Genomic DNA, 16,910 nt, shown 5'->3' on the forward strand with positions numbered 1-16,910 from the left:
ACAGGAATATGCTGTAAGTTTGATAGTCTATACTTCTAGGTGATGATCCATTCCCAGGAGAGTGTTAAGCAACCATTAATCAGCAGGGGAGTTGTAAACAAGGGATTTACAATACTTTAAGGGGATGCACAAGCATCACACAATGGGGGAATTTCTCAATTCTGTGACTCAGCAAAGCCCACCAGAACATATCTGAGCTAGTGCTTTCCAGGCACATGGACTGAGGATATAAAATAGGGGACATCGTGCTTTTGCCTTTCTTCTCCCCCTCCTATGCTGGTAGCAACAAGAAGACAAAGACTTAAGATGAGGACACTGGTCCCAGGCTTAAAGGGGAAGCCTGTGTATTAAGAACTATAACCTACCTACAACATCCAGTGGGGTGAGAAAAACTGCTTGATCCAAATATTGCCTAACGTAATAAGGTTTAAGATTTAGACTACACGCTTGCCTTTTATTTTTTTTTGGTAACTGTCTCTGACCTTTTGTGCCTACTACTTAAAATCTATCTTTCTGTAGTTAATAAATGTGTTTTATGTTTTACCTAAAACTGTGTGTTTTGCTTGAAGTGCTTGGGAAATCTCAGCTCAGATTGCAAAGGCTAGTGTGTGTCCGCTCACATCGAGGAAGGGGCAGAATGGATAATAAACTTACACTGGTCAGGTTTCTTAACAGGGCAGGATGGTATAGTTCTGGGATTTAAGGCTGGGGACTTGGGAGATTTGCTGGTGCCTTTTTCTCTGTGATTCTTGAGTGGCTCAGGGAGCATTCATGCAATTTAGCTGGGTGTGAGGCTCCACATGCTGTTGTGCTGTGATAACAGTGCCTGGAGGGGTTTACTGCTTGTCACTAGCAAAGCATTGTGAGAGACAACCCAGGCTGGAGAGCTAAGGGGGCACAGTGGTACCCCAGTTTCAGGTTGTACCCTGGGGATCACCCTGGGGAACAATGGTTTTAAAAGTAAGGCATGGAAGATGGGGTGAAACTTGAGAGAGTCTGGTAACTGCAACTTGAAGGTAACTGGGTTAATCTGTTTGGTGATCTGGAAGGGCCCCAGGTACTTGTGGTCCAGCTTTGCAGTGGGGTGAGATGATCACTGGTTCTGGGTGGACAACCAAATCTTATCCCCTACTCCAAGACCAGGTGTTGGCAGGTGGGACCAGTTGGCGTACCATTTATAGCTAGCCTTGGTGACTTCTGACTGCCTCTGGACTTCTTGGTGTGCCTGCCGGATGCAGGTTCTGAGTTTGGTAACAGCAGGCATTGAGGATTCAGCAGAGATCTCTGGATGAGCACAAAGATAGAAACCCTAGTTAGCAAAGAAGGGAGTCTGCTTGGTGGAGGCATGTATGGCATTGCTGTATGTGAACTCGGCATGAGGGATCAGGGACATCCAATCATCTTGATGATAATTCAGAAAGAAATATAGGTATTGCTCGAGGATCTGAATGACCCACCCCGTCTGCCCATTGGTGCTGGGGTGATAGGCTGTTGAGGTCAAGGTCTTGATACTCAGGCGGCATAGAAATTCTCACGAGAAGTGGGAAATAAACTGGGATCCTTAGTCAGACACCACTCCCAAGTGCAAATCGTGGAGACAGAAGATGTTGCTCACAAACAGGTGGGCTGTCTCCTGAGCAAAGGGAAGTGCTTGACATGGAATAAAATGCACCATCTTAGTTAAGTGGTCAAGGCCTTGGGAAGGCAGTAATTCCACAAAAAATCCATGGAAACGATGGCCCAATGCTGAGGTGGAGTAGGTGAGGGCTGGAGGAGACCCAGTGGTCTTTAACAGAGGGGTCTTGGTACAGGCACAATGGTCACAGGACTCCATGTAGGATGCAACAGAGGTGCATATAGCCGTCTACTAAAAGTTCCTGGAAACCAGGTGTTGGGTCTTGGAACGACCGAAGTGGCCTGCTAGGGGGGCATCATGGCAGAATTATAGGACTCGAAGCGAGTGGCCTCTTCAGGCACATAGATATGTCCTTCATGGTATAAGATCCCATCTTGGAATGTGAAGCCTGTAGAGGTCTGGTCCTGGTCATGGTCCAAGGCTCGAAAGGTTTGGATTGCAAGGGATCACTAGGCAACTGAATGTGGATGGAGGATAACAGTTCGGAGGCTATGGTGCAGGAAATGAAGTTTGAGGCTTGCATATTGTGGATGTAGTCTCCTCACTGGGTTTGTAGCACTCATGCTTTTGTGACAACACATCTGCCTTCCTGTTCCTTGTCCCCAGCCCGTAGGTGACCACAAACTCAAATTGCATAAAGAAGAGGGACCAGAGTGCATGCTGCTGGTTCAGGTGCTTGGCCATTTTTAAGTATTATGAATTTTTAGGATTGATCAGAACTTGGACTGGGAATCTAGCACCCACCAGAAGATGGCACCATTCTTCAAAGGCTGCCTTGATAGCCAGCAATTCCTTGTCCAGAACATCATAGTTTACCTCAGCGGAAGTGAGTGTTCTTGTGTAAAAGGCACATCAGTGAAGCCGACCATCTGGAGCAGCATGTTGGGAAAGGACTGCCCCAGTATGAAGTTTGAAGCATCTGCCTCTACTGTGAACTGTCTGGCGGGGTCTGGGTGGATCAGGATGGGGGCTGTGATGAACTTCTGTTTCAGATTATCAAAGGCAGCCTGTGCTTCTGGGGACTATGAACATTCTGTCCCTTTCATATCAAGGCTGTAAGAGGGCTGGCCAAAGCAGAGAATCCTGGAATAAATAATCTATTCTCTGGACATTCTTCAGTGCCACCCAATCTGAAGGTCCATTTCCAGCCCCTGAGTGGAGATGATATATCCAATGAATTCAACTGCATTTCTCCTGTTTGGCATATAAATGATTCTGGCATAGTTTTTCAAGAATGCTACGCACATGCTGGTTGTGAAGAGCCAGGTCTTTGGAGAAAATTAGAATGTCATCAAGGTAGATGATGACAAAGTGGTCTAGCATATCTCCGAATATATTGTTCATAAAGTGTTGCATACTCTGAAGGGCATGACTAGAAATTCGTAGTGGCTGTATCTAGTACAAAAGGTGGTCTTTCACTCATCTCCCTCCTGCATGCGCCCCAGGTTATTAGCCTCATGCAGATCTAACTTTGTGAAAATACAGGCCACGTGGAGCTGATCTAAGAGCTCATTGATAAGGGGGAACGGTTTCGTATGGTCACCTTGTTCAGGCCCAATAGTCAGTGCATGTATGGCCACAAGGAGCCATCTTTCTTCTTAATGAAAAAGATGGGAGCACCTGCTGGAGATGTGGATGGGCAGATGAAACCCTTCTGAAGTTTCTCCTGCAAGTACACGTGGAGAGAGACCAAAGTTCAGGTTTGGAGAGGGCCTATATCCAACCAAATGGGATCTTGGCTTCAGGCTAGAGATCGATTGGGCAATCGTAAGTTTGATGTGGGGGCAGGATATCTACCTTCCCCTTGTCAGAAACATCAGAGAAGTCACAGTACTTGTGGGGGATGTTGGCCAAAGCAGGAGGGGCCGCAGTGGATGCTGAGGAAGGTGTGTAGTGAATGAGGCAGGGGATTGTAGGGCGAGAAAGGAAGATTTCATAGTTAAGGCAGTTGAATGATGCCCTGGAGAATCATATTCTATCCCTCTCTTTGCCACAAAGTTCCTATGTGATTCTAGTCAAGGTACTTAAACCAAACTTTTCAGAGATGGTACCTAATTGTGTGTTCCTTATTTTCTGGCTGCTTGACCTGAGACCCTAGAGTCTGATTTGCAGAAGTGCTGAGCACTCTCAGCTGCAACTGAAATCAATGGGAGTTGTGCTTGGAACATATAAAATGCTCTGCAATGCTATGTAGTCTGGAAAAATTAGGTTCTATGTATCTCAGATTGGGCACCCAAAATTAGATAATTTTGTCCTTAATCTCTCTGTGTCTCAGTTCCCCATCTGTAAAATGGGGATATCATCCCCTTGTTTCATGACAGTGAATTCATTAATGTTTGTGAAGCATCAGATATTATGATAATTAGCACCAAAAGAATGAAGTTAAGAAATATTTCACAAAGACTTGACTAGAAGAATAGGTCTATTCATGCATGCACAAAACTTCATTAACCTTATCAAGAGTCATGTGCACTCATCAAAGAGGGAAAATAGCGCTTTAAAAATAAATAGCAATGCAGAAGTTAAAGCATTGCTTTAAAATTTATTTTTCTATTTAATTAAATGGCTACTTTGTTTTGCCTAATTATTGTTGTACTTGCACATGAGTTTATTACTGGCATGTTGAATTGTTTCTAATGATTCTTTTGTCTTTCTTAATTGAGGAAGTAGTCAAGGTTTTTTTAGAATTCAAAACAAAATTGTGAAAAGGCTATTACAACAATAAGCCCCAGCTGTATTTGATCATAGAAATTACTGACGTGATGTTGCTTAATATGGTGTAGATGAAGGTCCTGATTCTCCAATGCCCCCTGCACCTTATGCAATCATGCATATCACTGGAAAGTGGATTTAAAATGCTGCTATTCTGACTTAGTATCATTTTTCCTTGCTTTGCAACGGTGTAAGTGACTGATTACTAGAGCTAGGTGAAAAATATTTTATTTTGGGGCAACCAGTACTATTCACGAATTTGACACAAATTTGCTGAATAGTTTTAGCCAAAAAAACCTGGAAGGGGGGAGCTAGATTCACAGAGAGACTTAGGCAACGTTCAAAAAATGAAGGGGGTGGTGGTGCTGCCAGTTCTCCCCTTATAATATTTTATAGTCCTACTGTTAAGAGCATTCACCTGGGATGTGAGGCACCCAGGTTCAATTCTCCACTCTACCTCATGTGGATAAGGGAATTTAAATTTGGGTCTCCGACATTGTATCTGAGTGCCTCAACCACCAGGCAGATAGGATATTCTGTGGGGGGTGGGGGGGTCTCTCTCTCTTCTCCCTCTCCCCCTCCCCCCAGTTGAAGCTTTTCCACTTTGTATAAATACTTATTGGGCCAGTGAGTCTGACTATATAGCCTGGTGGTTAGGGGACTCACTGGGGTGAGAAACCCAGGTTCTAGAGTCTGCTTCAATGAATGTGGAACTCCGATGTCCTGCAATGAGATTATATTTTTAAAATAGGTGCAGTGAGAGAACAGAAACAAATATGACAGTAGAACGAAGAAAGAAAAAAAAAATAATGAATAACAGATACAAAATAAAGATTTCACAGATACAGTATAAAATTGATAGAAGATTGTCTATATTACATCAGATTTCTAGAGCTTTTAAACCGTTGAAAGTGTAACAATAAATAAAATACTAATAGGCCATTTTATGTAAAATATCTAAAAATTCAAAAGTTTTGTTACAAATAGAAGAATATAACATTGATTTTTATGTCTCACACTCTTTGTTAAAATTTGTTCGATAGTTAAGAGAAAAATCTATGCAACGTGCAAGACATTTAATAGCCTTGTCTTTTTAGAAAATCATTATAGCTAATTAACACTTTGTGAATGAAAAACGTGCTGGGAATTAAATTTGGATGGGGGAAAGTGTGTCTCAGACAGAACTGAAACTCATGGTCCTGATAAAAAATATAATTTTTCTTCCACTTTTATATTGTTTTATCTTTAAGAATACAAAGTAATACAATATAACATTTAAACATCTCAATTTAAACACACAAACATAAGCAATGATAATGTCATATTCACACTTACAAGTCATCTTTACCTAGTAAAAGAGCAAAAAGAAATCAAGCTGTCAAAGGGGAACATAAAGTATATCAATCATTCATTTCCAGCAAATTTGAAATTATCTGTTGGAACCTAATAAAACAACATAATGTTATAATTCTGCATATTGCATTGAGAAACTTATTTCTTTGTTATATAGCCTTATAGATGTGATGAGCAGCTGGTATGTTTTTACCTTTTACTTCATGCTCCATTTGTATAAATGTGGAGAGGATTTAGCCAAGTAACAGCATTGTTTGTTCAGTTGGGCTGTGATATCTAGAAGCCAACTTATTCATCCTAAAGTTTACTTGGAAATAACCATTGTTTGAATGAGATGCAGGCCAGACAGATAAAGCAGTGTAAGAGTGCCTTTTAGTTGGTGTTGAACTACAGGTGGTAGAGTGGTGGTGATTGTATATGCTGTTTGAGTGCTTTACTATCAGCATTTTCACTCTCTTCCCCTGCTGCAGAAAGTTACACTGGAAGATTCTTACCTTCCATTTAATTGGGATCAATGCAGGTTTTTTCCCTAATTAAAGTAATTTGTTGTTGTGATCACGTCTCTTATAAACACAAAAAAAGGCTCATGAAAAGTAAAGGTTAAGGACGCTGAAATCATAGTTGTTTTAATACATACTTGCAACAGAAACAAAAGTATATGGAGCCAGATCCTCAGCTAGTGTAAATTACTTGATATAAGTACATATTAATTCTCATCTCAAGGAATCAATGTCGATAAATATTGTATGTAATTTAAATTAATGTAATTTCTGTTTGTTTAAAATACTTCATACAACAGATCTGAATCCCATAATATAACTGGAACTCGTACTCACAGTGAACGCTGTTTTGCTTGGAATCATTCTTTTAGAGTATAAATGTGTTACTGAGCAGCATGGCAGTTGGTTCACACTCTGATACTCTGAATGTCCAGAATATGCTGAGTGTCCAGAATCCCTTAATTTCTTACCTATCTCATATGGGTGTTGCTGCACTGCTGTAAGATCTCTAGTATAGCCGTAGCTTTGAATATAAAATGTTACCATATAAAACCAATTTTTATTCTCTTTGGTAATTTATGGTTATTGTGTTGCAGATGCAAGGCCAAGAAAAAAGTGGAAGTCTTGTTGTAAACTATTGTAGATAGTAAAGATATGGGGAGTTATCTAGTTCACCATCTTTTGCCATTGGGAGAGGCTTTTATTTTTTCCTGAATAACAAGATCCTTTTCCCTTGGCATTTACTTTACAAACACAGATTAAATGAGAGTAACACAGTATCTGTGAAGCTGCTAACATTAATGATGTTGACATATAGCTAAAGGAAAAAATATTCATCTTTATGGTATAACAGACAATGAAAAGCTAAATATTTTGAAGTAATTGAAAAATATGTATTTCTGGGAAATTATTTTGCTGACTGCTAAGTAACTTCAATTTTAAAAGATTAAATGTAGCTTTTCAACTTCTATTTATTTTATTTTACTTTTTAAAGTCATGTGCACATAAGATGCCAAAATCTCATTGGAACACATGTGGCCTGGGGTCTACTCTCACCCTCTCACTGTGTGATCTTGTGCAGGTCACTTAAGCTTCTTGGCTGAGATTCTGTGCTGCACCTCTAAGAGATCACAGCAAAAGGCCAAGTGGCGGGCTGTAGTGTCTTTAAGCCATCTTTGTATTCTTCAAATTCTGAGCTGCTCCATGGTTCCTGGTGTAACGTTAACAGCCCTGGAGGCCAGTCTAAGTTATAGCAGTCTGCCCCTTTCTAGCTATGGTCCATAGCACTGCCCAGACTCTCCACAGTGCTGTGTTGTGGCCCTGTTCCTGATATGCCCCTCCCACCCTCTGCTGTGTCCCCAGCACATCCCTACACTGGAGAGTGCAGCCTATTGTTGTCTGTTGGCTGGTCCCAGGGTTTTGAGAGCCCTTTTGCATCACTCCTAGCCCTTTTACTTGGCATAAAGTTGCTGGAGTAGGGATGACAATCTTACCCTTTGTCTACCTACATTTGTTTATCTACCTATACAATCAATGGGGATCATAATATTTAGTAATTGTATGAGGAGCCTATCATGAGGGATAGCAAGGCTTTCTTAATTATGTTTGTAAAACTATATAAGTGCAATTGTACCATTTAGTTAAGCCTTCCTTGCCGCTCCCCTCCTTCCTCTCCTTCTCCCTTGTCGTTTTGCACTTTGCTCATTACTCAAGCTCCCCTTTTTTAATGAAGACAGGACAAGCACCTGCCTCTATGCTGAGTCCACTGCACTGCCACTCACCACTTCTACTCAATCTGGTCAGCCACAGAGTACTGTAAGGAAATGCCAGGTTTCAGATCATGACCTAGATTCCCTATAGTACTGCACAGAAGACTTCTGTCAATAGCAGGAAGATGCCATCAGACCCAACAGAAAAGCATCAACTGAGACTGATACAACTTCTTCCTGCCTTGACCCTGCCTTCTACTTCCTTAATAGTTGTTACTAGTTTTGTTCAGAGGAATATAGGTTTTATATATGTAAGATGAGGCTCATTAGTGGCTAACAGAATTTCATGGAAAGAGGTATGATTAGAGGACACCAAAAATCATTGTTGGATATTGTTGCCTGAAAGTGGTATAAAAAGGAACTACTAAACAACCTCCATTCCCTTTCTTTCCTTTAGTAGGATGAGACTTGGTGGTAAAATTTATTATCGATATGAAGGATATTATAGAGGAAATCTTTTTTGAAATAAATGACCAAACTCCCATTTGTTTCAATGGAGCCAAGATTTCACCATAGAACTGCAGCAGTTCTGCAATGGGGTATACTGGTATGGTGTACTATTGGTGCTAAAATTCCAATGTACCACTTCATTATTAGCCGTATAACTACAGCACCATACCTGTGTGCACCTTTACTGTAGAGACAGTTCTTTTATTTTTCGGTACTGTGAAGCTTAGTAATTGTAACATCTATATAATTCAGTTGCAGAACATTGTAAAATCCATGCAAGTATTACAATAAACCTAAAACATTTAAGTGCATTTTTAACAAAAAATTAAACCATTTTTCAGTGTAAAAATCTGGAAACTGACAATGTTCCTACTATATTTTATAGGCCCTTTTGAAAAAACGTACTAATTCAGGAGGCACGACTATCTTGGTAATAGTACAATTTATAATTTAGTGAAAAACAACTTTTGAATCTTTATGCTAATTCTTATTTCTCAGTTTAGACTATTTTGCGTAAGTTCATACTTTCTGACTGCACCGACAGATTGTTTGGTGACAAATACATAAACATTGAAATGCCAAATGACTTTCTGACCTTTACCATTCTCCATATATTTGAAGTAAAAGTAATAGTAAATGTTCAGGTACTACAGTACGTTTAATATTTTTAAAAATATATGTGCACCAGAATCCTACTTGGCAGTTTTTTTACAATCTGTTTTGCCTACAGACAGCCTTTTGATTGACTACCAGTTTACCTTCAGCTTATTACAAGAAGATGATCGCCACTTCACTGCCATAAACTTTATAGCAAACCCTGAACAGGTGAGAAATGTAATTAATCAATCCTAATGTAATTTTCTTCAAACTTTTCCATTGTATTTGATTGTGATTTTAGCGCTGCCAAGCACCTGTCAGGTATCTAGGGATAATCCAAAACTTGTTGACATCACTGGACTTTCTTTGACTTCTATGCAAGACCCATCTTTAAACTTCTTTAACTTTCTGAAAAGTAGGTGTACTTGAGATAAATATCTCTAAATTCAGTTTCCATATTTTTGATATTGCAGCTTTCTAAAACATTCATATAACTTATGAAATTATATTTCTGTCATTTTAGAGGAGCAAATCTAAACAAATAGGTTTGCATTGTTGTTCTCTGTTGTCCTCTTGCAACCTCACTGCAACACAGGCATAGCACATGGTCTGATCAGCAACTCCAAAACATGGCAGACGTGTACCAGCATTGGGCTGTTTAGGGTATTGCTTTTAGCTACCTTTCTGGTTACAGGCTTATATTGTTGTTGCAAAATACACAGTCTTGTCTGACTAAGCCAGACTTTTCTTAGGTGGGGAAGGAAAAGAGCACACAAAGGGTATATGGGGAGGCTAGGGGGGAGGCTGTGACAAAGCCTCACATCCCAGGTGGTATTTGGGATGCTTCTGGAGCTGGTTGAGGTGGTGTTGGCATCTGGTGCCTCCCTCTGGCCTGATCTGGTCAGGACATTTCTCAGAATTAGGATGAAGAAGGTCAGGGGTTCCAGAAGGTGGGGAAGGAGAGTGGCAGCTATGGTAGGGAAGATTGCAGTAGCTAATTTTTTGTCACAAAATACCCATCCCTAGATATGTATAAAATTGAGTTATATTTTAATGTGTGTGTCCTCATGACCTAAACCAGAGAATTTTCAGCAGAGGATAATTATGATGATGCATCACATAGATTATATGATAAGAAGATCTGATGTTTAAGATGTCTCATCTCATTTGCCACTTAGGGCTCATCTACACTGCCCTACAGTTCAGAGTACTCGTGTGTGAATAGAAGTGTGCACCCAGGAGCATGCTGAGCTGTAATTGTCCCATGTAAATACTGTGGGTGTAAACTAAAAGGTTCCTACTTTGCATTAATGTAGTCCTGCTTGAAGAGGACTACACTACGAACCTTTTAGTTCGCACCCACAGCGTCCACACGGGGGAGTTACAGCACAGCTCTTTGGTGTGCACTGCTATTCACACCCCTGTAGCCGAAACTATTGGGCAGTGTAGACATAGCTTCTGTGTAGTACTGAGGACATATTTTCCTACTGTTTTCCTACTTCTCAGGAATCTCAGTCTCACTTTATGATGATGGGAAAGTGGCACAAAAATAACCCTAAATAAATAAATAAAACTTAGTAAAAGGCAGCAGAGACTGTTCAGAAATTTTCTGAGTCAAATCAAAATTACAAAGTGAATGAGCGAATGGCCCTAATGCCATATGGGCATCAATCTTGGCTAGAGGCTTGAGGCCCTGCCAGGCTGTGAGCCTGTAATCACAGTGAAGCTTGTATGTTTGACTCTGATTTAAAAGAACTGGATGTATACATTTTGGATGGTTGTATATTGGAAATGAAATGAAGTTTATGGTGGACCTGATATTCTGTGAATGTTTTTTGGTGTTAGTTTACTATAAAGGGTGATTTCCTTGATTTGTGGTGATTATGTTCCCAGGAAATTAATCTGAGCAATCTTATCTCAAAGTTAGTTCTGTGTGTGAGTCAGAAAATATTTTCTAAAAGTGAAGGTTACTACAGTATATATAGTCTACCAAAGACATTAATGATCTGGAGGATGGCGCGGACTGCATCCTCAGCAAGTTTGCTGATGACACTAAACTGGTAGGAGCGGTAGATACGCTGGAGGGTAGGGATAGGATACAGAGGGACCTAGACAAATTAGAGGATTGGGCCAAAAGAAATCTGATGAGGTTCAACAAGGACAAGTGCAGAGTCCTGCACTTACGACGGAAGAATCCCATGCACTGCTACAGACTAGGGACTGAATGGCTAGGAAGCAGTTCTGCAGAAAAGGACGTAGGGGTTACAGTGGACGAGAAGCTGGATATGAGTCAACAGTGTGTTCTTGTTGCCAAGAAGGCTAACGGCATTTGGGGCTGTATAAGTAGGGGCATTGCCAGCAGATCGAGGAACGTGATCATTCCCCTCTATTCGACATTGGTCAGGCCTCATCTGGAGTGCTGTGTTCAGTTTTGGGCCCCACACTACAAGAAGGATGTGGAAAAATTGGAAAAAGTCCAGCGGAGGGCAACAAAAATGATTAGGGGGCTGGAGCACATGACTTATGAGGAGAGGCTGAGGGAACTGGGATTATTTAGTCTGCAGAAGAGAAGAATGAGGGGGGATTTGATAGCTGCTTTCAACTACCTGAAAGGGGGTTCCGAAGAGGATGGATCTAGACTGTTCTCAGTGATAGAAGCTGACAGAACAAGGAGTAATGGTCTCAAGTTGCAATGGGGGAGGTTTAGGTTGGATATTAGGAAAAACCTTTTCACTAGGAGGGTGGTGAAGCACTGGAATGGGTTACCTAGGGAGGTGGTGGAATCTCCTTCCTTAGAGGTTTTTAAGGTCAGGCTTGACAAAGCCCCGGCTGGGATGATTTAGTTGGGGATTGGTCCTGCTTTGAGCAGGGGGTTGGATTAGATGACCTCCTGAGGTCCCTTCCAACCCTGATATTCTATGATTTTATGACAGTGGTGGAAACCCACTAACTGGGATCATTTAAGTATAGACTGGATGAAATATGTTAGAATATCCTTTACTGAGCAAATTTTTATTAGCAAGACAAGTAATTTTTATGAATATTTTTATTCATGTATAGGCTGAGTTTTTTAGTTTTCAAAAAATAGTGTTTCTTGATTTGGATTGTAATATAAAACAAGATCATTGGTGAAAGTTATATCTCAGGGTCATGTCCTGCCGATGGGAGTTTTGCTCTTGACTTCACTGGGCCCAGTGTTTGCAGTCTACAGTAGATATGTGAAAAAGGGGGAGAATTAAAAAGTTTGTTTAATTATGTACAATAGAGGTACATTCAGTGCAGTATGTTTCTGTTATATTTTGTTAATTTTAATGTTATCTTTTCTTTATATCTAGTCAAACAAAAATTTGGATATATCAATTAATGCATCAAACAACTTTAACCTCAATATTACATGGTCTATTGGTTCTACAGGTAAGGAAGCATTTTGGCATGATGTCTTTGCCCTGTATGTCTCAAGAACTGTTCGTTTAAGCTATTTTAACATAATTGTCCTCTTTGTTGCTAATTTCAGTAATAAAATTTTATAAAATGTATTATTTTACTATTATCATTATGCTAGTATTAATAATATTACTTAAAATTCAGATAATAATTTGTAATCTGAACAAAGCTTCATTAACATGTTAACTTTCTCTTCTATTCAATTAAAATTACTTTGGTAGCAAAAGCTTGTACTCTATTTAATTTTTTTAAATGGCAGTGTTATGAAATGCTGTGATTTTAATTAAGATAAATTACTTCCTAAATTACCGGGGAGACTGAGATTTTAATTTCTTTGTTTCAGTGTTCAAGCTAAAAATTTAATTATTAACCTTAATATCGATATCAAACAATAAAATTCATCTGTGAATGCTGATAAAAGGAGCTGCTTATCTGGTTTTTTCCCAAACTTTGAACCCCATTATGCCTTTTGCTTTAATAAAGAGGAAGAAAAGCTTTATTTAGGAAGTTTCCGTGAATTGGTTCTGTTGACTTTCTGAAAATATATCCAAGGAGAAGCACAATGCTTACAACTTAAAATGTACATTTTAAAAAAAAAGAATAAAACTAGGCCTTTAAAGATGGTTAAAGAACTTACATATTCTTGAGAATTTTTGCACTTAGTTGCATCTAACAGTATTTTATGGGAGGTCTTGAAAGCTTTGTTTTAACATATCTTTGCTAGCAAATTCTATTTTTTTCCATGATCATCTTTTTTACTTTACTAAGTCAGCAATGCCCTGATCAAACAGAATTGGTGAGAAGCCTTATGGTTTACAATAAATGATATATGGTTATCTGGTTTATTATTCAAGTTTCTAAGAGCAGTTGAAACAGTATAGCAATATTTTAAAATGTAGACAAATTCAATTTCCACACTTTAGTAACCTATGAATTTTTATTGAAATGGGATGTAAATTACTAGGGGAAACCGTATTAGCTGTGTAGTTAACCGGGATAAGCTTGCTATAAAACTCATATCAAAGTACATCTTCCATCAATTTTATGAATCATTCATAATCTTTTGAAATTGGCATGGAAGTGTGTGTGAATTTTCTATGTGTGTGTATATATGTGTGTCATATACTTGTATGTTTAATGTATAATATATAATAAACAGAAAAAAAATTATAAAAGAATGTTAAGGTTGCAATGTCAAGCACTCTCAAGTAAAGTTAAATTGCAGGTGCCTGAGCAAACTTACTTTGGCCCCTTTTATGATAATTTAATATTTCTTTATATTTTTAGCAGGAACAATATCTGGAGAAGAGATTCCTGTTGTTTCCAAGACTAATATCAAGGAATTTACAGATAGCTTTTCTTGTGAAAAATTCAACTTTCGGAGTAACCCAAACATCACTTTCTATGTGTATGTCAGCAATTTTTCCTGGCCAATCAAAATACAGGTTAGTTGTAAATATTAAGCCATTTACTACTCCTGGTGATTGTGAGAGGTTTTGTTTTGTTACTTAAATGAATATTTCCACTGCTATGGAGACTGCAGAAATGATTATTATGTAGATAATATATTCTCCAGAGTATGATTTGTTGTATATATTTAGTCTTTCTGCAAACTGGAGTACCTCCAAATGACTAATGACTTACTCCTGTTTATTTATGTTCCATTAATTATGACATTTGTATTGAGGACTATTTTGTTTACAAATGTTTGTTCAAAATGAATGAGATTTTTAATCCTCAATTGTACCCTCAAGGTAAAAATTAGTGCATAACTATAATATATGTTCTGATTAGGTTTTTGTAAACCATTAGCTTTCTTACTAATTGAATTTTAATTGGTTAAAGGTTTAATGTCTGTGCTGTACTATAGTGTGACAGCTTGTATTCAGCATTGTTGTAGCTGTGCTGGTCTCAGGATATTAGCGAGACAAGTTGGGTGAGGTAGTATCTTTTAGTGGGTAAACTTCTGTTGGTGAGAGAGACATAACATTTGGTAAAAGGTGTATTCATTTAGAATTCATTTTCTCTTTTGGGATTTAAGCCAGTGAGGTGTTTAATACCCTGAATTTCTAGTGATATCAGTGGGAATTGATGGCACTGAGTATCTCTCTCAATTCAGGCCTCTAAGGTGTGAGATTCTTCCGTAGTTGTTATACTGTTTTGTGGTTTTTTGCTAGAAATTTCAGGGATCTTTCTAGCTTTCATTAATATAGCTGCATTTTGGATTGCTGAGTGTCTGTCCATCCCACAGAGGACATTTCAGAAGGTATCTGGATGAAAGGCTTACAGCCTCAATTTCATTAAAGAATTATTTTTAGAATAAATTGTTAAAATCACATATGGCTTTCCAAGTCCCTTGTGTTTTACTTAATCCATCACAACAGGCCCAAATTTCCTGCTAGCAGTACTGCCACAAATCAGCCAAGTACATGGCATCCATCACTACAAGCATCCCATAACCATTTCCAAGTCAAGCTAATTGGGTATACAAGTTAGGGTTATCCAGTGCAAAAGCTGTTTCACCCATCCATAATAATCATCTTATGAGTAGACCCTGATTACCTGGACTGAGCCTAGATTCAGGACGATGGGCTAAAACAATTACCTTCAGACCATAAAGGAACCTGACACAGAAACATCACCATTTAGCTTGTATATTCTCTAACACTGGGTGAGCCTAAAATTAGTCAGGCATTCTCTCCTATGCACCAGACCTATTGTGTGAAGATGGGACTGCCTCTTCTGCCAGAAATCCCTCATGGTTGGCACTCTTAAATAATATAACCTATGTATGAGTCAACCGGTCATTTCTTCTCTCATAATGCAAGAGCTGAGGATACCTGAATCACCCTTCTAAGACAAACATTATTAAGAAGACATAATCCTATAATGTTCATCTAATACCATGCCAGCTTGCCGTGAACTCTGCCTGAAGATCTACGTTGTCACGGGGGATGCAGTACCCCACAATCTTGAGGAAGAAGAAACCGAAAGACAAAATCAGTACCTGAAAATACCTGATCGTCTCATCCATGTTTCTGCTCTAAAACTTCGGCATACTGATGTAAGAGAGAATGAAAACTACCAACTTCTGGAATTGCTGACCTGGTCATATCAAGCATGGCCACCACTTGACTTATAAATGAATGTGGGGTTTTGCCTAGTGAGTGAGATCCTATTTTTAAGTACCACTGCAGACTGATAGCATGTTAGTATTCTCCCTTCCCCATGCATTAACAACCAAGAGTCTGGGCAAACCACCATAGCTTGGGATGCTCTTGGAGTGAATAAGTCCCCCTCAAACTCTCTCTTCTTCTCTGAGTGCTTGTCCATATATTTTCCACTCTTGGAGTGCATGTACCCCATGTACTCAAGCTCTTTTTTTTTTTTTTTTTTTTGGCCAGCAGTGTTTGTTGAAGCTGCACTTGTGCCCTAGGCGTCAGAGTCTGTTTCTCTTGCTCACTGTGCGACTAATACTTTGTACTATAAATAGTTGTTGAGATGTTTAGTATTGGTGAGTCATAGTTATTAGTCTTTTATGCCCTTTATTATAAAAAACAAAAAACAATAGTTTCTTAATTTCTCTACTGTGACTTTCCCAGTAACATGTCCAGCCCTTATGGCAGAGCCAAAGTCTCCTGGGTTTAAAATCTGCCCATTGTGTGATGTTGTGATGCTGCTTAATGTTGGTAATGCAAGGTGCCTATTTCTCTTGGGAGGAAGGAACACTATTCTGCCAAGAGGCAGAGACTTAGGTCGCCCTCTCCAGGTCTAGCAAGAAAAGGCAGAGATCCCCTCATCCTTCCTCTCTTATAGAGGGCTTAAGGCCTAAAATGGGCCTGTCTGGCATCTTCTCAGGCACTAGTATTGTGCTTCTGAACTAGCTCAGTCAAGCTTCAGGTGTCACCCAGTCCTGATCCCTCAACACCGAGCCTCTCGACACTGGCAACTTCAGTACCCACCACTCCTGTACGGATGGCTTGTATCTACCTGCACATAGCACTGCCGTTCTTGTTTGCGAAAACTTTTACAGTTACGAGTAACCATAGTGTCCTGGGGCTGGCTAAATCACCTCTACTTTCATCTGGGGCAAAGATACCATCCTCCCTACTAGCCATTGCCCCAGTACAGTGCTGAGCACGTTAGCAGGACTAGCCACCCGGTAAACTGATATTTATGTGGGACTCCGATTATGACTGCCCTGCTTCTGGAACTGGAATATGCTTTAGAGTATTGACTACAAGGTGTAGCCAATTGATTGACTACACTCACAGTTTGTTCAAGAGACCAAATAACCAAACATAGCCAAATTTATTGTCTAAAAACAAAGCAATACACTACAAAAAGGAGACTTACATACCCACCTTCTGGGAAGTAAATGCTCGCAGTGTGTTCACCTTTTATGGAAGGTATGCTTCAAAGATATGCATTTCAGCTACTAGTATTTCT

The 16,910-nt window shown here is 39.4% G+C and overlaps 1 protein-coding gene across 1 annotated transcript in view; it reads left to right on the forward strand.

Annotated features, from left to right (window-relative positions):
* Positions 1–16,910, forward strand: part of ATRNL1 (attractin like 1) — a 1,044,719-nt gene that overhangs the window by 502,901 nt on the left and 524,908 nt on the right. Inside the window, exons 22-24 of the mRNA XM_065407744.1 lie at positions 9,151–9,245; positions 12,353–12,431; positions 13,749–13,906. Coding sequence (XP_065263816.1) covers positions 9,151–9,245; positions 12,353–12,431; positions 13,749–13,906 — 332 coding nt within the window. The remainder of the gene's footprint in view (positions 1–9,150; positions 9,246–12,352; positions 12,432–13,748; positions 13,907–16,910) is intronic.

This window comes from Emys orbicularis, chromosome 7, assembly GCF_028017835.1.
Source record: "Emys orbicularis isolate rEmyOrb1 chromosome 7, rEmyOrb1.hap1, whole genome shotgun sequence".
NCBI classification, from domain to species: domain Eukaryota; kingdom Metazoa; phylum Chordata; order Testudines; family Emydidae; genus Emys; species Emys orbicularis.